The sequence below is a fragment of the Bufo bufo genome, chromosome 9 (genome assembly GCF_905171765.1).
Source record: "Bufo bufo chromosome 9, aBufBuf1.1, whole genome shotgun sequence".
NCBI classification, from domain to species: Eukaryota; Metazoa; Chordata; class Amphibia; order Anura; family Bufonidae; genus Bufo; species Bufo bufo.
Genome location: NC_053397.1, coordinates 173,822,190 through 173,845,550, shown reverse-complemented (window position 1 = coordinate 173,845,550; position 23,361 = coordinate 173,822,190). Strand labels below are relative to the sequence as shown.

At 44.0% G+C, this 23,361-nt stretch overlaps 1 protein-coding gene across 1 annotated transcript in view; it reads right to left on the bottom strand.

The window, feature by feature from the left end:
• Positions 1-931: 931 nt before the first annotated feature.
• LOC120978606 (inter-alpha-trypsin inhibitor heavy chain H3-like) overlaps positions 932-23,361 on the bottom strand; it is a 135,755-nt gene continuing 113,325 nt past the window's right edge. The window contains exons 17-23 of the mRNA XM_040406851.1: positions 16,772-16,813; positions 14,522-14,554; positions 11,898-12,011; positions 10,885-11,086; positions 9,035-9,207; positions 5,477-5,588; positions 932-1,192 (exon numbers count right to left, since the gene is read on the bottom strand). Coding sequence (XP_040262785.1) covers positions 1,051-1,192; positions 5,477-5,588; positions 9,035-9,207; positions 10,885-11,086; positions 11,898-12,011; positions 14,522-14,554; positions 16,772-16,813 — 818 coding nt within the window. The 3' untranslated portion in view covers positions 932-1,050. The remainder of the gene's footprint in view (positions 1,193-5,476; positions 5,589-9,034; positions 9,208-10,884; positions 11,087-11,897; positions 12,012-14,521; positions 14,555-16,771; positions 16,814-23,361) is intronic.

Here is a 23,361-nt window from a genome sequence, read left to right as displayed (position 1 = left end):
GCCATGCTGTAATATTGAATCGAAGGACTTTTCCAATAACTATTGGCGATTTACTGCACTCTCCCCCTTTGTGTCGGACGAAATCCCGTTTGGAAACCCTGTGAGATTTCGGGTTAGTCAGCTGCAGCTGAACACAGTCAGACGCCGGCAGTGTCCCGCGCTGCCCGACTCACATCGGATACGGACCGTCCACCACGAGGGAGGTAAGAAGTCCTCGGATTTAAGCTGCTACATTTATAGCAATCACGGGACTTTGCAACATTATTCAACAAACTGGTATACCTAACCAGCACCCAAGACTTGGGGATTATACAAAAGACTGCAATAGGTGACCTTACCTTTTACCTTATTGGAGTTACTACCAGCATACAGCGGTACATTAGATCTGTGATTGGAGATCTCCTGGCTAGGAGAATATAAGATACTTCATTTATCAAGTGGACTTCCCTAACACTTACAGGCATATGATCCTCTGGTCCAATATTAGCTTCTGGACCTTAGTATAGTGAGCATACCATCCCATTCATCTGCGTAATCTCTCAGTGTATTATTCCAAGTACACTAGTTTTATTATATTTTATTGTATTTTATTTCATTATTGTATGACTTGATTTTATGTTTATACACGTGTCAATATATTGGATTTAATTAAATATTTTATGTATTCTATGATCCAAATGTAGTGTGCTCGCCCATCATTTTAGTTTTATCCATATAAACATTTTACATTATTAAAGTATATATTTTTTTCTTTTGTAACACTGTGTGGTTTATTTGCATGTCATGTCAGGTTGCAGGTGTTTATGCCCCGCCCCAACCTTTTGGATTGGTGGCATGGGGATACATAGTTACCTGCAGCATTTTCTTTGTCATGATTATGGGTTGCTGTCTGACCCGAAACGCGTAGACTTTTTTTGCTATTTGGATTCTACGTCTTGGAAGTTGGAACAATGACAGCATGGCATCCTGACAGCAGCTCATTATGTAATTAATTAATTATTAGAATGAAAAAATCGATATGTAACCATATTAAATCTTTATTAATTACTTCTAATAAGCAATACTGAAAATATCAGGTACAATGTAATCGGTATGGGTTCCATCAATTAGGCCTTCTCCATTGAAATGCACAAACCAACAGGGAATTCCCATGCCATTTTTGTGGTCTTTTCGGTAGTCTCTTTGTACACCCCTAAAAATAATACACAGTAATAAAATCAATAAACATTAAATCAGTCAGAATACTTAAAGGGGTTGGCCACTATATAAGTCCTTTCCACTATATAGTGGGAGGTAGGGTAAAAAAAGAGTTTCCTAATATACTTTATTGAAAAAATCCGAATGGTAATGTTTTTATAATGAGCCCCGCCACCTTAGCCCCGCCAGTTCGTCCATGGCTGCACGCGACATGGAGGAGTTTTAGAGAAAGCTCGTCCATGGCTTTATTCTAACTGCACATGCGCTGCTTTTCCTAATAAGAGCAGCGCATGCCCAGTCTGCCCCTGCCACTGGCGCGCTCCCTGCTCCGACTGTCTCTAAAACCGGCCTTTTCCTGTCAGAGTTCGGAGCGGGAAGAAAAGTAAGAGCGTGTCTGATCCCCGACGCGCTCTTACTTTTCTTCCCGCTCCGAACTCTGACAGGAATAAGCCGGTTGTAAAGACAGAGTCGGAGCAGGGAGTGTGCCAGGGGCCGACCGGACATGCATGTGCAGTTAGAATAAAGCGATGGACGAGCTTTCTCTAAAACTCCTCCATGTCGCGTGCAGCCATGGACAAACTGGCTGCACGCAGAGCGGGCGGGGCTCATTATAAAAACATTACCATTCAGATTTTTTCAATAAAGTATATTAGGAAACTCTTTTTTACCCTACCCCCCACTATATAGTGGAAAGTACTTATATAGTGGCCAACCCCTTTTATTTATAATACAATTACTGGAAATTTTAGAAAGAACACCTGGAAAACTTAATGTGATTGAGCTGAGATTGACAAAGCATAAATTGCTAGTGGTGCTTGGTCAATGATCACACAACCGAGGTGGTGCACGCTTTATTTTAGGTTCTTTAGCAGTGTATATGTTGAAGCAGGGGCACATTAATACTGGGTGGTATCTCTCCTGGCATGGTAACAATCATACAGATGCTGGATATCCTCCCGTGGTATGTCATTCCAAGCTCTTTCAACTTGGACCCGTAGTTTAGCCAGGGTAGTTGAGGTTTCTGTGCAGGGCCAATCCATCACCCCTTCCAGTCCCAGGCATTCTTGCTTGGGGAGATCTGGTGATTCAGCTCACCAGGAAGACTGCTGGATACCCTGAAGAGCATATTGTGTAGTGTGGACAGTGCGTGGGTCGGCATTAACTTGGTGGAACATGACTTCTCCTTACTGAGTTAAAAAATGCAGTAGGACTAGTCCCACAAAGTCCTGGACATACTGAAGACTGGTCAATCCCCCCCCCATCATGAATAGCAGATGGTAATAGCGACATCTGGTGTTGGTACTATGCATGATGGCAGTAGGTACTCTCCTGTCCACCTCTGTCAGTCAACATCCCGTTATCCAAGGTGGGCAGTTGTGCCGCATCACTCACCTAGCTTCTGACCAGGGCTGGCTCCTGTGTCCCATGATGCAGGCTGTAGCCTGGCTGCTAGGTCTCTTTCTGAGCATGTATTAGCATCTATTCATTGAACCTTTTGGTGCAGCACTGCAAGGGTTAATTCCCCTTTTTGCTCTTTGTTTAGTTGTTTGAATAATTAGGTAAATAGTCTTCCTATATATTCTGGGCTGTTTGTTCCACCTCTTGCTTGGGCAATAGATTCCTTTGGGTTTCACTGCTTGCTAGGCCCTGCAAAAGAGCTATAATCTGTTTGTCTGTCTCTGTACCGGCTTCTGCCTGTTTTCTGAATCCTGGCTCTCTGGAGCCTGATCTAACCTGTGCCTGTTCATTGTACTGACCCTGAGCTTCCTGCCCTGACCTCACTGATTCACATGTTCGCTGCCTGACCTGATGTCTGTCTGTTTCGTGACTATGTGTATTGCCTAATCCCTTGGTGCCCTGCACCAGTGTCTCCAAGTGGGTCAGCATCCAACCACAAAGGGATTATCCCCAGAGGTAGAGGCCTAGTGGCTCCCCTGCAGTGATGGCCAGAATCCTGTATATAGGTTTAAGGGTGAAAATCAAGGGGCTGCAAAGATAACACCATGAGTACTAGCCCAAAGTCAAACTGGTTGGTTGGCACAAGGGGTGTATCAACTTGGTTGACCAAGCACCACTAGCAGTTTATACCTTGTCATTTTCAGCTCAATCACATTAAAGAGCATCTATCGGCATGATCAACCATATAAAACCAGGCATACAGCCTGGTAGGGTTGATCATGCTGAATGCTGATAAAAACTATGAAGTGGCAAGCTCATGAATTTCTGCAAGCCCCATTTAAGTAAATGAAACAGATTTTCAGTAGTGGAAAGGTCTGGTAAGGGCTCTGTGCTCGTGCTGCTCACTGCAAATAGGGGTCCGTAATGCATAGGTACTGGCCGGGTGCACTCCAATTGCGGAGGTGAACCCATTGACTTGAATGGGTCTGCAATCCACAACATATAGCCCTTTTAGACTGCCCTAACATCAGGCAGATCATCGCTAACATGCGTTCGTAGGTGATAATCTCCCAGTGCAAAGGCGCCACTGATTACCCGGTAATTGAATCTTTGATGCAGTCACCTAAATCATCATTTGCCAGTAGCAGATCGTGCCATCTAAACAACACTCTGCCAGCAAACTATGATTCTGTATGGGGATGAGCAATGGCATTAGCGATCTCTGTGGAGGAGATCTGCTGTATGTAAATTCATTTTAGGGGTCCCTACAAGGTATGGGCCCCCTCTTCTCATGATCTGTATAGATTCCAGCGGTTGGACACCAACCAATTTAATAGTTATCCTATTTCCTGTGCATAGGGGATAACATGATGTAACTGGAACACTCCTTTAACGGAGTAGAGCCAAGCATAGCCTATTCCATAGCTGCCAACTGTCCCGAATTTGACTGGACTGTTACTGATTTTCGGAGACAGTCCCAGCAACTTTGCGCTGTCCCGGGGCGAAAATTGGGTTAACAGAAAACCTTGCCCATAAGTGGGTGTTTCCAGGCATGGGTGGGGCATTCCCAGGGGTCGGGCTTATAAGTCCGTATTTTAACTGAAAGGTTGGTAAGTATGCTATTCCCTATCACTGGAATGGCTATTTGAGTTATAATACAGTGTACTAAGATAAAGCTGTATAACATCCATTTAGCTGTAACAATTTGCCTTATCACACAAGCAGAACAATAATTTGCCTGTAGGATTTTTGCCGACAATAAACTCATAAAAGGAAATAAATCAAACTGGTGCAAAGAAAAATTTGTTTAGTTGCTCATAGCAACCAATCAGATTCCACCTTTCATTTTTCAAAGCTGCTTTGGAAAGGGAAAGGATAAATCTGATTGGTTGCTTATGGACAACTAAGGCTACTTTCATACAAAAGATCCGTTTGTATTATCTTTAACATAGCCAAGACGGATCCGTCTTGAACACCATTGAAAGTCAATGGAGGACGGATACGTTTTCTTTTGTGATAGATTGTGTCAGTGAAAACGGACCCATCCCCATTAACTTACATTGTGTGCCAGGACAGATCTGTTTGGCTCAGTTTCGTCAGACGGACAACAAAACGCTGCAAGCAGCGTTTTGGTGTCCGTCTCCAAAGCGGAATGGAGACAGAACGGAGGCAAACTGATGCATTCTGAGCAGATCCTTATCCATTCAGAATGCATTAAAATGCAAACTGATCCGTTTTGGACCGCTTGTGAGATCCCTGAACAGATCTCACAAACGGAAACCAAAACGCGAGTGCGAAAGTAGACTAAGCCAGTTTTCCTTTACACCAGTTTTGATTGCTTATAGCTGATCTTTTACACATTTACATTGATTGATTATCCTTCTGAACATTGGAAAGTTAGCAATAATTGCTCGGTATAAAAATAGACTTTAATTCAACTCCTGGGCTACATTTCATGAATTTAGGACTCTAGATTGAGGTGTCCTCATTATTAGGGTCCATTCACACATCCATGTGTGTTTTGCGGATCCACGGATCCGCGAAACACGGACTGCGGCAATGTGCGTTCCGCATTTTACGGACCGCACATTGCCGGCACTAAGAGAATATGCCTATTCTTGTTTGCTATTGCGGTCAAGAATAGGACATGTTCTATTTTTTTCAGGATCGGAATTGCGGACCCGGAAGTGCGGGTCCGCAATTCCGATCAGGGCCGCACGTCATGCGGCCCCATAGAAATGTATGGGCCCGCAATTCCGTTCCGCAAAATGCGGAATGGAATTGCGGATGTGTGAATGGACCCTCAAATTAAGGCATCCATGATGTACTCTGGACCTGTCAGCGATGTGCCAGCATATCTTCGCATGTAAATATTTCTTACCTGGTCACTGTCAGCAGCTTGTTCTTCAATTTCATTGTTGCATCTGGTTTGTCCGGATTATCCGTTTTGTGAACACTGGAAATCTCATAACTGATTCCATGAAAAAATTGTCCTTGAAAAGCAAAACATTACAAAAGAGGTCAACTGATACAAGAATGACTGAAAAACACATAAGTGTAATATTTAGACACAAGACTTAAAATAATGAACATATTCGGAGGAATTTATTAAGACTGGTGCCTCTTGCCAGTCTTAATTAAATAAAATGCGGGCGCAAGATGCACTTCGAAAGATCTGTGCTCCAGATAATGAAATCTACACTGACATACATTTCTGGTGTCATTTGATTTGCACCAAAACTTGTATCTTACCCCCTTTTTATTACACATCAATGTTTGGTCAGTGTTTTCCATCAGTGATTGTGAGCCAAAACCAAGTGCAAATCAGAAACACAGAACAAGTGCAAATCTTTCCATTATGCCTTATCTCTCTGTAGGTTCCACTACAAATACACTGACTGTGTGAATAAGGTCTTGCCCTGCGCTCACCAATTTTCTAAAAAAGAATGCCCCCTGGCCATTATTTAGAAAACATAAGGCCTTATTCACACAGTCAGTGAGGCTCCACTTCTGGTTTTGGCTCACATTTACTGATGGAAATCACTGACCAAATACTGACAGTGTGAATGGGCGTTAGAATTATGCACAGATAAGAATCCAATATTTATCCTATTCGGTTAGCTCAGGTAAGTGTCCTGTGTATTAATCTACAGTGATGGCCAGTTCGCAGTGTTCGCCAGCGAACACATGCGGGCTGCCATCTTGACTCACAAGTCCGGCGATGCACAGGTAAGCCTTTACCTGTGCCTGTGCCGCAATCCAGTCTGAAATCAAATACGGTCACCGGGAGTAGGCAGTTCCAAGAACAGCCGCCGGGGGCCTTTAGTTCTCGGAACTGCCTGCTCCTGGTGACTGCATTTGTTTCCGACCGGCTCCCGGTACAGGCACAGGTAAGGACTTACCTGTGCATTGCCGGACTTGTGAGTCAAGATGTCAGCCCGCATGTGTTTGCTGGTGAACACTGCAAACTGGCCATCACTGTTAATCTATCACCTTTTCTAACTAAATAGCAAGTGGGACAAGACTAATGTTATGTGTAGTCCTATTCACTTAGCCCATAGAGGCACTATATAGGACTGATACATTGGCTATTCTATTCTACTTTGCAGAAACATTGGTCTACTCCATTGCTATAAGAAAGCTATATGAACAGAATCTTTAAATACCATACATATATACAGTGGATATAAAAAGTCCCCTGTTAAAATGTCAGGTTTCTGTGATGTAAAAAAATGAGACAAAGATAAATCATTTCAGAACTTTTTCCACCTTTAATGTGACCTATAAACTGTACCACTCAATTGAAAAACAAACTAAAATCTTTTAGGTAGAGGAAAGAAAAAATATAAAAATACTTTTCTGAAGCACCTTTTGATTTTATTACAGCACTCAGTCTTTTTGGGTATGAGTCTATCAGCATGGCACATTTTGACTTGGCAAGATTTGCCCACTCTTCTTGGCAAAAACACTCCAAATCTGTCAGATTGCGAGGGCATCTCCTGTGCACAGCCCTCTTGAGATCACACCACAGATTTTCAATCGGATTTATTTCTGGGCTCTGGCTGGGCCATTCCAAAACTTTAATCTTCTTCTGGTGAAGCCATTCCTTTGTTGATTTGGATGTATGCTTTAGGTCGTTGTCATGCTGAAAGATGAATTTCCTCTTCATGTTCAGCTTTCTAGCAGAAGCCTTAAGGTTTTGACTGGTATTTGGAACTGTTCATAATTCCCTCTAGCTTAACTAAGGCCCCAGTTCTAGCTGAAGAAAAACAGCCCCAAAGCATATTGTTGCCACCACCATGCTTCACTGTGGGTATGGTGTTCTTTTGGTGATGAGCAGAGTCTGTGCCAAAAAGCCACACAGAACCATTTTCCATCCAGTAAAAAATTGGATAAAGAATTTTCTGTCGCAATCCAGCAAATTTTTTTAGATGCATTAAAGAGGGAGAAAAAAAAAAAGCTCACCTTCTCCCTGGCTGTGACTCTCTCTGCTGTGATTGGATCGCGGCACAGCCAGGGATAAGGAGACGCCCATTGAGAAACCCTGGCGTTTCCTCCTCCCTGTACCGATGCTCAGTATTAACATTCTTGGCGGGAAAACTACAGGGGGGCACAACGGGGCGCAGGAGCGATATTTAAAAAACACATTCAGGGGGGCAGCATCAGGTAAGGTATGTATCTAGAATTAAAAAAATCCAGGGAAAGGTCCTCTTTAAAAAAAAAAAAACATGAAAAAAAGATGACTTTTCTCCCACTTAGGCCCTATTCACATGTCTACGGTCTGTGAAAGACCACTGATGTGTACATTAAAATTAATAACATGTGCTGTCCATGGAGAACATACATGAATCACTGACATCTGAATAAAGTCTGACACACCAAAGAGTCAGCCACTCACTTGCCTTGTTTCCAAGTAGAAATGGATCCTTTCTTTTTTTTTTATGCATGCAATGCATAAATTTTTGGAATGGATTCAGTTTCTGAAAAGCTGAATACAAAACCTTAAAGGGGATGTCCAACTTTTTAACTGGCGACTGAAGCCTGATGTACGGTAAATGTTGAAAAAGATTATACGTACCTGCTCTCTGCAGCTTTCTTTAGCAGTCTCCATCTTGTAAACTTCTGGATGGATTTAGTATGATCAGACAGCACTCCAGATGATATGATGAAGTAATTTGTGAGTTTTATTCAGCCGGACATGATGCACAACAAATTATGGCAACGTTTCGGACTAAACAATAGCCCTTCATTAGGCCTAGTTATGCCCACGTGGAAAGAACGCCGGCGCCGAGGTTTCTTTCTGATTATACTAAGTGTTGTTCCTGAGGTGGAGCCAGGAACTTATCCAGACGAGCACCAACAACAGCCAGATTGTTGTTGAGTGCTGTGATCACCCCGAGGTTGTACAATTGTAAACTTCTGGATGGATGGCGTAAAGTGCACCGCTAGAGCCCTGACCCAGCAGTCACCTGTTGCTTGAGCACGTCACCATAAGGGCTCATGCAGGCGACTGTTGGATTCAAAACACGGATAATGGCGGTCCGCATTTTGAGGAACGGAACAGCTGGTTCCTAATAAAATAGTCCTATCCTTGTCCGTAATGTGGACAAGAATAGGACATGTTCTATTTTTTGGCGGAACGGCCATGCAGACATGGAATGCATGCAGAGTCATTTTCACTTTTTTTACGGCCCATTAAAGTGAACAGTTTCGCATACAGGTCGCAAAAAAAAATATGGAATTGACACGGAAAAAAAATATGCTCGTGTGCATGACTTCAGGCAAATCATTGGCTGCAGCAGCACACGTGCACCTCTCCATGTGAAAGTTTACAGGAAGGGAACAGGAAGACCACTGAAGAAGCGGAATATACATTTGTCATGTCCATTTTAAGGGCGTGCACAAACACCAAAGATTAGAACACAGAAACAAATGTTACCTAGCAGTCCATGGACTCCTTCAGAAAATGTATGATGATCCAAGGTATAAAAACCTAAGAAATCCCTGTGGAGAGGGTGACCTTTCCAAACTTCATGCAGAATTATAACAAATGTTGCTCCTTCTCCGAATGAAAAGGTCACATTACTTCCTTTGTTGACCACCAAAATAAACCTGGAACAGTAAAAAATATATTGGTACAGATTCTTTCACCTGAAATGTGTGACATAATGTCTGCTGTTTTCATATAAAAATTGGCTACTTCTCTAATAACCAGCATGAGGAAGAAGCATCCAGTAGGTCTTCCCACCATACCCAGTAGGTTGACCATTCCAGTGGATCAAATGACTTAAACGGGCTGTCTCACTTCAGTAAGTGGCAATTATTATGTAGAGAAAGTTAATACAACCCACTTAGTAATATATTGTTATTATCCATATTGCTTTCTTTGCTGGCTTCATTCTTTTTTCCACCACATCATACACTGCTCGTTTCCATGGTTACAGACCACCCTGCAATCCATCAGTGGTGGTCGTGCTTGCACAATATAGGAAACAACACCAGCCTACCTGCGCTCCCATGGTCCCAGCCACCAGATAGGCTGACGCTTTTTCCTATAGTGTGCAAGCACGACCACCACTGATGGATTGCATTTAGTCTGTAACCATGGAAACAAGCAGTATATAATGTGATAGAAAAAATGTATCCAGCCAGCAAAGGAAGCAATCTGGATAATAACAGTACATTAGTAAGTGCCTTGTATAAACTTCCTCTACATGATAAATGCAACTTACTGAAGTGAGACAACCCTTAATATAGTGCCCTGGAGCAAGGGTACTTTGGACTATAGACGTTTTGTGGACATTTTCCTCTATAGCTACTACACAAAGTCATCATCTCTTTACTTTAGTGCACTTGGAAGGGTTAGCTTGCATTTTGATTTATGCTGTTGTGTGCACCTTTACTGATTTATATTGTTAAACTGCATTGTTTATGTTTATTGTAATATATCCTGCACTTCATATGCACTGTTGCATGAAGTTAGAAATCTTCCACAGTTATTATAAAGTCTTGGAGATTTAAAAAAAAAAACAGACACATTGACTGTCTGGTTTAGCTCTGTTGTTTATGTCTGAAGATTTGTTTATGTCTGTAAGAACTGATAGTCATTCCTATAGACTTGTATTGAAACTTTATACAAGTCTATGACAGACTGAAATTGCAACATTTTATCTGTTTGGGCAATGATTTTCCACTCCACCCCTCCCACTAGAAGGTTCTATTTCAGTTAGAAACTGTATATAAGGAGAGCAGTTTGTCCTCAGATAGGGACCAGTGTTTAGTAGAAGATACTCTGAGAGACTGCACGAGTGACCAGAGGATGTTCGCTGAGACGTGGATACTCTGCCCGAGACCCTGTGTCACAAGCCCTTTGACCAGAGGACCAACTGGGCAACTGAGCCACAAACCCAGGGCCACCAGCCATTTTGCCTTGCCTGTATTGTTTTGTACTTGAGTACCTCCAATAAAGAAGCACCACTGGTTTACTGCAAACCCTGACTATCTGAACGTATTTCTCACTGGGGTGCACAAGACCTTACCATGCCCTCCAGAGAGTAGCAACACATGGTGACACATCAACTATGTCTGGGAACCCAAAGTAGCATTGGGACCACCCCAAGCCCAACCACTGCATTTGCAATTAAGACCCCAGGTATGAAGTTATCTGTGGGTGGTCACAACTTCCTGGAGCACAACCGCCATCAATCTGCTGATTATTGTGGCATCTCCTCAAAAAGGGTTGTGGTTTAGAGATCGTCTATAGGAACATTACAGTATTATGTTTCTTACCCATCTTTGCTTACAGAGCCTGTTGTATGCCATGAGAAGGTTTTCTTGTTTTTATGGCTCAGGACTGTGATTTTGTCAGTGGTAACCTCAATTCTTATCTTCATCCCTCTGTTTATGATTCCAAATCTTCCAAAATAGGTTTCATTTGATGTGATGTTATTGACTTTCTTGTTTCCAATTAGTTCCCCATTGACTGCAATACCTAATGGAAGCAAAAAAATATATACTGCCTTCAGGATACTGTTTAACAAATGATGCAAAAATCTTAACTAGAAACATATAAGTATCTTTTAAGAAAACTAAAATAAAAATGACATAAAAATAAAACTCCACGCATGACCGAAAAAAGGTGCAAAAATTATTTACATAACCAAACAGAAAAAAATAGCTTTCGAAGACGCATGTACTAAAAAAAATTTAAAAAATTAAAATGAACCTGGCCAGGAAAGGGGTAAATGGCCTGCTCTTGATTTGGTTAAAAAGAATGACTTTCAGGCTTAACACCAGATTTAACAAGCCTTGTACCATTTTTTGCAGACCCACAAAATGCTGAGAATAAGGGCTCATGCACATGGCTGTTGCCCGGCCGTGCCTGTATTGTGGTCTGCAATACAAGGGCACCGGCCGCGTGCACCCCGCATCACGTATACGGACCTATTCACTGGAATGGGTCCGCAATCCGTAAGGCCCGGTGCGGAACAGAGGCACGGAACCCCACCGAAGCACTACAGGTTTCTCTCCGTGCCTCTGCACCGCAAAAAAATAGAACATATTCTATTTTTTTGCGGTGCAGACAGATCAACTTGAATGGGTCCGGATCCGTCTGCGGAGTCCCCACGGATGTTGCCCGTGCATTGGGGACCGCAAATTATGGTCCCCAATTCACGGAACGGCCGATCAACGGCTGTGTGCATGAGCCCTAAAGGTGGAGTATCTCTGTAGTGACATGCAGAGTGATTTACTTACAAAGAGAAACTACACTTTTCCCAATGGTCAAGAACCAAAATCCATACCTAGTTGTCTATCCTCGACAAGATTCAGGATCACACCTGGCTTCTCCTGAATATTGAAGCACAGCGCATCATTTTTTTGAGGAACATTTATCACAAAGTGAGGGTCAGAATCCACTGTTAATAGAAATCATACTATTAGAAATAAATATCTAGATATACAAGTCATTTTTAAGAAATAGACTATGGAGGAGATTTATCAAAAGTGGTGTAAAGGAAAACTGGTTTAGTTGCCCATAGCAACCAATCAGATTTCACTTTTCATTTTTCAAAGGATCTCTTGAAAGTGATAGGCGGAATCTGATTGGTTGCTATGAGCTACTAACCCAGTTTTCCTTTACACCACTTTTGATAAATCTCACCCTATATTCTAAGAAAGCACAGTATAACCACAGTGGTAGATTTATCAAAACTGGTGTAAAGGAAAACTGGCTTAGTTGCTCATAGCAACCAATCAGATTCCACCTTTTGATTTTCACAGCTCCTCTGGAAAATGAAAGGTGGAATCTGATTGGTTGCTATGGGCAAATGAGACAGTTTTCCTTTACACCAGTTTTGATAAACCTCCCCCACAGGGTTGTAGAATAAGACCCCTTAAAAGAGTTGTACAGTGCAAAGACATTGATGATCTGTCCTCAGAATAGGTGATCAATAGTGATGAGCGAAGTTTAGAAAAATTCAATTCGCCAAATTTCACAAAGAAATTCACTTCATGATTAATTACTTTCAGTGATGGCCAGTTTGCATTGTTCGCCCACGAACACATGCGGGCTGCCATCTTAAATCACAAGTCCGGCAATGCACAGGTAAGTCCTTACCTGTGCCTGCGCCGCGAGCCGGTCTGAAACAAATGCGGTCACCGGGAGCAGGCAGTTCCGAGAACAGCCGCCGGGGGCCTTCATCGGGCTGTTCTCGGAACTGCCTGCTCCCGGTGACCGCATTTGTTTCAGACCGGCTCGCAGCGCAGGCACAGGTAAGGACTTACCTGTGCATCACCGAACTTGTGATTTAAGATGGCAGCCCGCATGTGTTCGCGGGCGAACACGGCGAACTGGCCATCACTGATTACTTTGTCACGAAGCGCATTTCTTTGTAAGTAGCGGAAGCAATGAACAGGAAATGACCATTGCGCTGCCGCCCGTCATTAAACCCCTGAGATGCTGCATTCATCACTGATTAATCGGTTAAAAAAAAATACTCACCTTATCCATTTGAGCGCAAAGAGGCTGCCGCGGCCATCTTGATTGATATCCTGAACGAAATCTCGCACAGTGCATGATGATGGCATCACGCTGGCTGGAGTGGAGACGTCAAACGTCACTGCACACAAGATTTTGCACATTAACTTCTGTTTAAGATGGCTGCGGCAGCCTCTTCGCGCTCAAATGGGTGAGGTGAGTATGATTTTTTTTACCGCTGTTTCAGGAAAAACTGATTGATTACTATGAAGCATGAGGAAATTTGGCTTCGCAGCAAATCGAATTTTCCCTGAAATTCGGGTCGAAGTCTGCTTCAGATACTTCGATTTGCTCAACCCTAGTGATCAATATCAGATCTGCAGGAGTCGGAACCCTGCAGCAGGGACCAGGTATGTATGCTTCCCTCTACAGGGTCGGCGACGTGAGGGGGCGGGGGCGGGGTGTCTGGCCAAAAGCCCCTGAAAGTGGACAATCGCTTCAACTCACCTGCTACAGGTTTCTTTGTTCTAGCCCTGCAGGTATGGTGCCCGGAGCTTCCGGTACTCTTTGCATCAGTAGCAATGATACCACATCCATCTTTCATGTGACCACTCAGCTGATCACTGGCCTCAGCATTGAGTGCATAAACATCATGTCACTGCTGAGTTCGGTGATTAGCTTGGTGGGTCATGTGAATGATGAGTGTGATATTATTATCAGTCTAAAGGCTCATTAACACGACCGTTGTGGGTCCGCATCCAAGCCGAATTTTTTGTGGCTTGGATGCGGACCCATTCACTTCAATGTCCACATCTGTTGCTCCCTTCCGTGGCCCCACAAAGAGATAGAACATGTCCTATTCTTGTCCGTTTTGCGCAAAACACGGCGTGTTCATGTGAATGAGCCCTACTGGAGAAAGAAGTTCTAGGGACCAGACTTGCAGAGCTGGGCTTCCTCCCTGAAAAATTCTAAAACTACCAGACAATCCCTTAAAATTCCCACAAACCAATAATTGTCATAACATAATAAAAGTAGGTAAACTATTCCATTTAATCTACTAATTTGAGCACCTCCACTCTCCTGCAGCCATGATGTCATCTCCTTTGTTGCAGCAATGACACGCCTGTACTGGACACTGCTGTACCCAATTATTGGCCTTAGTGGTATTAGGCATGAAATCACTGAGGCCAGTGTTTGGCTGCAGCAGTCACATGGAGTATAGGGACAAGTCATAGCTGCAGTCAAGGATCAGAGTGGCAGCACTGAAAGAGGCGGGGGATGATGTGGGTGAGTATTGTACATTTTTTTAATTATTTTATGTTTGTTTAGTGGACACAACTCCTTTAATGACTACTTAGTGGACAACTTAGTGGACACAACTCCTTTAATGACTAACAGACAAAAGGTGTATTAGTAGTTATTGAGCACTTGAATGTAACAAATACCTACCAAACATTTGAGGATAGTATGGACTTGAGACAACTAGGGAACAAGAAAAAAAAAATAATAATAAAAACTTGTTTCTTATAGTGAGGCTTCTGCTTTAATTAGTATGGTCTGTACCATCACTTGTACAGCTGGTACCCCACTCTAATAGCCACAGTGCCTATCTCTTCCTTCGGCCCCTTCTACAATGTGAATGCAATGTGGGGTGCGAGGGTTGTCATGACAACTTAGGGTCTGCCATGGTACAATGACTATTTGGCAGGACCTAATACGCAGCCTATCAGTTTTACTACAACTTAGATTAACCATAACACATCCGTTTGGTTCTCGTTTGGTAGAATGTTCTTTTATTAGAGGAGATAAAAGTCCTGCATTCAGGTGCAATACAGATGTGAAAGCAGCCTTATATTGCTAAGTCCATAGCAATCCATAGAAAATATGATCACATTACTACACAAAATCCCCAGCTGCTGCCTTTTGTTCATTGCCTCTTTCAAAAAATGCAATGAAAGTGATCAGAGTCATACATTATGTACCCAAAAATGGCACCAATGACAACTACAATGTATCCCACAAAAGACAAGCTCTCATACAACTCTTTAGTCATTGAATGTGGAGACAGAAAAACTGTTTAAGATTACTAATCCTCAGAATAAAGTTATTACATCACGTGTATTTAATTCTGAAAGCCATAAAACACTATCCCAAAATCAATGGTCAACTTACTATGTTTTTACACAGTCACCTCCAAAAAATTTTTAAAGTTATACCATACAGTATATTAGATGTAACCAAAAATAGTGTCACTAAAAAACACAACAAAAACAAGCCCTCATAAAAGTTGTCGATTTTGAAAAATTAAAAAAATTCACATCCTGGGGTTCTCTAGGAACTAAAAAAATAAAAATACTCACATATTACTCTATTATAAATATATTCCCAAATACCTTTCATTAGTTATAATGTCTTGTATTGTCTAGGGAGCAATCATTAGGAGAAATAAAATGGCTGCTGTCCCATTATTACACACAAAACCTGTCCTAATCACACAGAAGGACAAGTTACTTCACAACGCTGAGGTATGTCTCATCCTCCTCCTGAATACAGCTGATAAGATCTTCGGCCGAATCCCTGTAGGAATGGCGTTCATGAGGAGACATGAAGTACAGAGAAGACAGACTGTGGTAATGGAGACTGCATACAACTGCTGCTGGTCATTATCCGCCCGCCTGTCTGTACTTCATGTCTCCTCATGAACTTCATTCCTATAGAGACTCAGTCGAAGGAGAAGAGGACGAGGCAGCTCTTTACCTCAGTATGGTGAAGTAACTTGTCCTGCTGTGTGATTAGGACAGGTTTTGTGTGTACTAATAGGAGGCGGACATTTTATTTCTCCTAATGATTACGCCCTAGACAAAATGAGCCATTATAACTAATGAAAGGTATTTGGGAATATATTTATAATAAAGTAATTTTTAAGTATTTTCAGTAATTTTATTTTCTTAATTCCTGAAGAACCCCTAAGTGCTGCGTTCATTTTTGCATCACAGCATGTCATTTATAGCGCATGGTGAATAATTTAATGTCAAAACCCCAATAACTTTTTTCAATTTTAGCCTACAAAGAATTATTTTCCCATTTTCCAATACAAGACATGGTAAGTTAAATAGTACCATTAAAAAATTCATAGGCCCTCATGTTGCTATGTGAACGGAAAAATAAAAAACTTATGGCTATTACAATATGGGGAAGAAAAATCTAAAATTCAAAGATGAAATAAGCCCAGTCTTTAACCACTTCCCAATCGCCCATTGACTATAAAGCGGCCTTCTCACACCTTTGCCTAGACCATGTGATGTCATGTTCATTGGTCACATGGCCCAGGCGCAGCTCAGCCCCATTGAAGTAAATAGGGTTTAGATGTGATACCAAACACAGCTGCTGTACAATGTAAGGGACTGTGCTTGGTGAGATGAGAGAAAGCCACGTCACTACTGCAGGTGACAGGTCCTCTTTCAGTAGTGTCAGCATATAAGGGAAAAAAGTCAATTTTGGTGATTTGAATCTATAAAATCTCTCCATCACAACACTGCATGAAATTATAAGTGATGATGTTGTCGTATAAGATTAAAAAAAACAAGTCAATAAAACTAGTCCACATACAGGTACATAAAATGATTGATGATTATAGACAATCTAGGATAGTATTAAAGGCACATAAAATATGAACTTTAAATATAAAGATTATCTTACTGTGATTTGAACTTTGTGTTTGATATAAAGGATAGGTTTGCACTGTTAGGAGAAACATAAAGAATTACAGCTAAGTAGTAAATAATCACAAATTTCCAAACTTTCCAGCAGTTATCATTAATTTACATTAAACCAGCTGGTCTTTGGGTTCCCTAGCAACAGGGCGTAGCAAACCAGACAGCCCATTTAGGTATCCTTCACACATAATGTTTTGGGTCTTGTAAGAAAAAACACCACAAAATTAATTTGTTTTTTTACAAGCATTTTTTGGTCGCAATTTCTTGGTCCCACATTTTTTTTAACATGTGTTTGAAAAAATACAATGCCAAGAGCATGCTGCAATGAGAAAAATGCCATGGACCCAATTTTTTTTTCAAAGTTATACCATACAGTATATTAGATGTACTACCCCCCCCCCCCCCCAAAAAAAAAATAATAATACAACTTAACATAAAAACAAGCCTTCATAAAAAAAAAAAATTGTCAGGAAAAAATAAACGAGAACGGAGCACCTACAACGAGAACGGAGCAGAGAGCTGTGGCTGGAGGACCCTGGATTTCCAGGGGTCCGCCCACCACCAAGCACTACTCCCATAGAAGTGAATGGGAGAGCACCACGCACGTGCAGCCCCTGCTCCCATTCCAGTGCAGTTTCTAGGTAAAATTTCTCTCAGGGCGACAAAAAAAAACTGCTCGATGAAATCATATCAGAAGAGTACTTGCAACCGTCTCACCATATTTTTTTTTTTATTTTTTTTATGCTCAACACAAGATTTTTCGAGAGCAAAAGAAAATCATAAATTACTGCTTAAACTGCTAAAAGTCGCAGGCAGAGTGGTACAGGAGAACTGCAGTATAAAGGAAGGCAATACCCTTAGAAGAGTAGTCATGAAATACAATCATCAATAATGTGCAAAACCAAAAAACTGTCATGTTAGCATTTAATAACTAACTAAAAGCCAATCACAGCAGGTCTCAACTAGCACACGCAAGTAAATGTACAAAAATCAAGTAACATATAAAACCAGATTCAAAGCATAGATGGCAAGGCGGATTACTGTATACTGTACATAAAATGTATGGAGGTTGCACCATGCCGGACAATATAACCTCTGTGCCATGCTGTACAATAAACAGTATAACCCCTACACAGTGTAGAGCAGTGGTTCTCAACCTTTCTAAAGCCGTGACCCCTTAATACAGTTCCTCATGTTGTGGTGACCCCCAACCATTACATTTTTTTCCTTGCTACGTCATAACTAATTTTGCTACTGTTATGAATTGTAATGTAAATATCTGATATGCAGGATGTATTTTTATTGCTACAAATTGAACATAATTAAAGCAGAGTAATTAATCACAAAGACATCCACAGATCTCCCCCCTAAACAGTGCCATCCACAGATCCCCCCTAAACAGTGCCATCCACAGATCCCCCTCCCCTAAACAGTGCCATCCACAGATCTCCCCCCTAAACAGTGCCATCCACAGATCCCTCCTCCCCTAAACAGTGCCATCCACAGATCCCCCCTCCCCTAAACAGTGCCATCCACAGATCTCCCCCCTAAACAGTGCCATCCACAGATCCCCCCCCTAAACAGTGCCATCCACAGATCTCCCCCCTAAACAGTGCCATCCACAGATCCCTCCTCCCCTAAACAGTGCCATCCACAGATCTCCCCCCTAAACAGTGCCATCCACAGATCCCCCTAAACAGTGCCATCCACAGATCCCCCCCTAAACAGTGCCATCCACAGATCCCCCCTCCCCTAAACAGTGCCATCCACAGATCTCCCCCCTAAACAGTGCCATCCACAGATCCCCCCTAAACAGTGCCATCCACAGATCCCCCCTAAACAGTGCCATCCACAGATCCCCCCTAAACAGTGCCATCCACAGATCCCCCTCCCCTAAACAGTACCATCCACAGATCTCCCCCCTAAACAGTGCCATCCACAGATCCCCCCTCCCCTAAACAGTGCCATCCACAGATCTCCCCCCTAAACAGTGCCATCCACAGATCCCCCCCCCTAAACAGTGCCATCCACAGATCTCCCCCCTAAACAGTGCCATCCACAGATCCCTCCTCCCCTAAACAGTGCCATCCACAGATCTCCCCCCTAAACAGTGCCATCCACAGATCCCCCTAAACAGTGCCATCCACAGATCCCCCCCTAAACAGTGCCATCCACAGATCCCCCCTCCCCTAAACAGTGCCATCCACAGATCTCCCCCCTAAACAGTGCCATCCACAGATCCCCCCTAAACAGTGCCATCCACAGATCCCCCCTAAACAGTGCCATCCACAGATCCCCCCTAAACAGTGCCATCCACAGATCCCCCTCCCCTAAACAGTACCATCCACAGATCTCCCCCCTAAACAGTGCCATCCACAGATCCCCCCTCCCCTAAACAGTGCCATCCACAGATCTCCCCCCTAAACAGTGCCATCCACAGATCCCCCCTAAACAGTGCCATCCACAGATCTCCCCCCTAAACAGTGCCATCCACAGATCCCCCCCTAAACAGTGCCATCCACAGATCTCCCCCCTAAACAGTGCCATCCACAGATCCCTCCTCCCCTAAACAGTGCCATCCACAGATCTCCCCCCTAAACAGTGCCATCCACAGATCCCCCTAAACAGTGCCATCCACAGATCCCCCCCTAAACAGTGCCATCCACAGATCCCCCCTCCCCTAAACAGTGCCATCCACAGATCCCCCTCCCCTAAACAGTGCCATCCACAGATCTCCCCCCTAAACAGTGCCATCCACAAATCCCCCCTAAACAGTGCCATCCACAGATCCCCCCTAAACAGTGCCATCCACAGATCCCCCCTAAACAGTGCCATCCACAGATCCCCCTCCCCTAAACAGTACCATTCACAGATCTCCCCCCTAAACAGTGCCATCCACAGATCCCCCCTCCCCTAAACAGTGCCATCCACAGATCTCCCCCCTAAACAGTGCCATCCACAGATCCCCCCTAAACAGTGCCATCCACAGATCCCCCCTAAACAGTGCCATCCACAGATCCCCCCTAAACAGTGCCATCCACAGATCCCCCTCCCCTAAACAATGCCATCCACAGATCCCCCCTAAACAGTGCCATCCACAGATCCCCCCTAAACAGTGCCATCCACAGATCTCCCCCCTAAACAGTGCCATCCACAGATCTCCCCCCTAAACAGTGCCATCCACAGATCCCCCCTCCCCTAAACAGTGCCATCCACAGATCTCCCCCCTAAACAGTGCCATCCACAGATCCCCCCTATACAGTGCCATCTACAGATCCCCCCTAAACAGTGCCATCCACAGATCCCCCTCCCCTAAACAGTGCCTTACACAGATCTCCCCCCTAAACAGTGCCATCCACAGATCCCCCTCCCCTAAACAGTGCCATGATGGCACTGTTTAGGGGAGGGGGGATCTGTGGATGGCACTGTTTAGGGGGGGATCTGTGGATGGCACTGTTTAGGGGGGGATCTGTGGATGGCACTGTTTAGGGGGGGATCTGTGGATGGCACTGTTTAGGGGGGATCTGTGGATGGCACTGTTTAGGGGGGAGATCTGTGGATGGCACTGTTTAGGGGGGAGATCTGTGGATGGCACTGTTTAGGGGAGGGGGGATCTGTGGATGGCACTGTAGGCGGATCTGTGGATGGCACTGCCATCTACAGATCCCCCTACAGTGCCATCCACAGATCTCCCTCCCCGACGCTCACAGCAGTATATTTATAAACTAATCAGTAACTACTTTAACTTTAATCATTGCTCATTGCTGAGCTCTTTACATAGATTATAATTTATTTGGATATGGGATATCTTACTTTGTCTTAGCTCCGGTAATAGCAGGCAGTGTGGGGGGCGGTGCTCACTCACTGACGTCACGCGCCTGCGCCGCCTAGTGGGAGGAGCAGGCGCGTGACGTCAGTGAGTGAGCGCCGCCCCCCGCACTGCCTGCTATTACCGGAGCTAAGACAAAGTAAGATATCCAATATCCAAATAAATTATAATCTATGTAAAGAGCTCAGCAATGAGCAATGATTAAAGTTAAAGTAGTTACTGATTAGTTTATAAATATACTGCTGTGAGCGGCGTGGCCCTGTATATTCTAACCCCCAGGCAAGCGTCCCTGTCACCATGGGAACGCCTCGGGGTTAGAATATACCATCGGATTTGAGTTTTTACGATAAGCCTCAGGCGACCCCCCGGAAAGGGCCGATCGACCCCCAAAGGGGTCGCGACCCCTAGGTTGAGAACCGCTGGTGTAGAGGTATACTGTATATTGTGTGGCATAGTGTATGCTATATGTGTATAACATAAACATATTTCACATGAAAACTTACAATTACTTGGCTTGGCCCTTGGGGATCTCGGACGCCACTTCACCACTTGGCTGGGGGGCTCGGCGGAGCTGATGTGCTCTATCCTAATGAGAAAGATTTCAGAATAAGGATTTGGAGAATGGGCAGAGGGATAGCAGAGCAGGGAGAGGCTGGTGCTGCTACTAGGGGGTCATACCATGGGGGAGTAATAAAGCCCACCATAATGCCCCCCAGTAGAAATAATTCTCCTTATAATGTGCAAAACATACCCCCTTGTAATGCCCCCAGTTGAGCTAATGTTCCCATAATGTGCCAATATAAAATACCCCTTCTTAGTGCCCCCGTAGATGACCCCATAGTGCTCCTCTCCCCCCTTCCCCATAGTACCCACTATAATGTGTCACAGTATAAAATGCCCCTATACAGAGCCCCCCCATATAAAATTCCCCTTCTTTTTAGCCTCAGTAGATGTCCCTATAGTGCCACCCAATAATGTGCCAGTAAGATGTGCCCCCATAGATGCCCCCTAATCATGTGCCAGTAAGATGTGCCCCCATAGATGCCCCCAATCATGTGCCAGTAATAAGAGCCCCCATAAATGCCCCCCAATCATGTGCCAGTAATAAGAGCCCCCCCACCATCATGTGCCAGTAGCCAGAGTGCCCCCCCTATCATGTGCCAGTAGCTCCCTTATGTGCCAGTCGCCCCCCTATCAAGTGCCAGTAGCCCCCCTATCAAGTGCCAGTAGCCCCCCTATCAAGTGCCAGTAGCCCCCCTTATGTGCCATTGGCCCACTTCTGTGCCAGTAGCCCCCATTATATGCCAGTAGCCCCCCTTATGTGCCAGTAGTCCCCCTATCATGTGCCAGTAGCCCCCCTTATATGCCAGTAGCCCCCCTTGTGTGCCAGTAGCCCCCTTATGTGCCAGTAGCCCCCCTTATGTGCCAGTAGTCCCCCTATTATGTGCCAGTAGTCCCCCTATTATGTGCCAGTAGTCCCCCTATTATGTGCCAGTAGCCCCCCTTATGTGCCAGCAGCCCCCCTTATGTGCCAGAAGCCCCCCTTATGTGCCAGTAGCCCCCCTATCATGTGCCAGTAGTCCCCCTTATGTGCCAGTAGTCCCCCTTATGTCCCAGTAGTCCCCCTATAATGTGCCAGTAGCCCCCCTTATGTGCCATTAGCCCCCCCTATGTGCCAGTAGTCCCCCTTATGTGCCAGTAGCCCCCCTTATGTGCCAGTAGCCCCCCTTATGTGCCAGTAGTCCCCCTTATGTGCCAGTAGCCCCCCTATCATGTGCCAGTAGCCCCCCTTATGTGCCAGTAGCCCCCCTTATGTGCCAGAAGCCCCCCTTATGTGCCAGTATTGCAATTTGTACATATATATATATATATATATATATATATATACATACACTCACCTAAAGAATTATTAGGAACACCTGTTCTATTTCTCATTAATGCAATTATCTAGTCAACCAATCACATGGCAGTTGCTTCAATGCATTTAGGGGTGTGGTCCTGGTCAAGACAATCTCCTGAACTCAAAACTGAATGTCAGAATGGGAAAGAAAGGTGATTTAAGCAATTTTGAGCGTGGCATGGTTGTTGGTGCCAGACGGGCCGCTCTGAGTATTTCACAATCTTCTCAGTTACTGGGATTTTCACGCACAACCATTTCTAGGGTTTACAAAGAATGGTGCGAAAAGGGAAAAACATCCAGTATGCGGCAGTCCTGTGGGAGAAAATGCCTTGTGGATGCTAGAGGTCAGAGGAGAATGGGCCGACTGATTCAAGCTGATAGAAGAGCAACGTTGACTGAAATAACCACTCGTTACAACCGAGGTATGCAGCAAAGCGTTTGTGAAGCCACAACATGCACAACCTTGAGGCGGATGGGCTACAACAGCAGAAGACCCCACCGGGTACCACTCATCTCCACTACAAATAGGAAAAAGAGGCTACAATTTGCACGAGCTGTTGAACTGCTGAAGACTGGAAAAATGTTGCCTGGTCTGATGAGTCTCGATTTCTGTTGAGACATTCAAATGGTAGAGTCCGAATTTGGGATAAACAGAATGAGAACATGTATCCATCCTCTGATGGTTACTTCCAGCAGGATAATGCACTATGTCACAAAGCTCGAATCATTTCAAATTGGTTTCTTGAACATGACAATGAGTTCACTGTACTAAAATGGCCCCCACAGTCACCAGATCTTAACCCAATAGAGCATCTTTGGGATGTGGTGGAACAGGAGCTTCGTG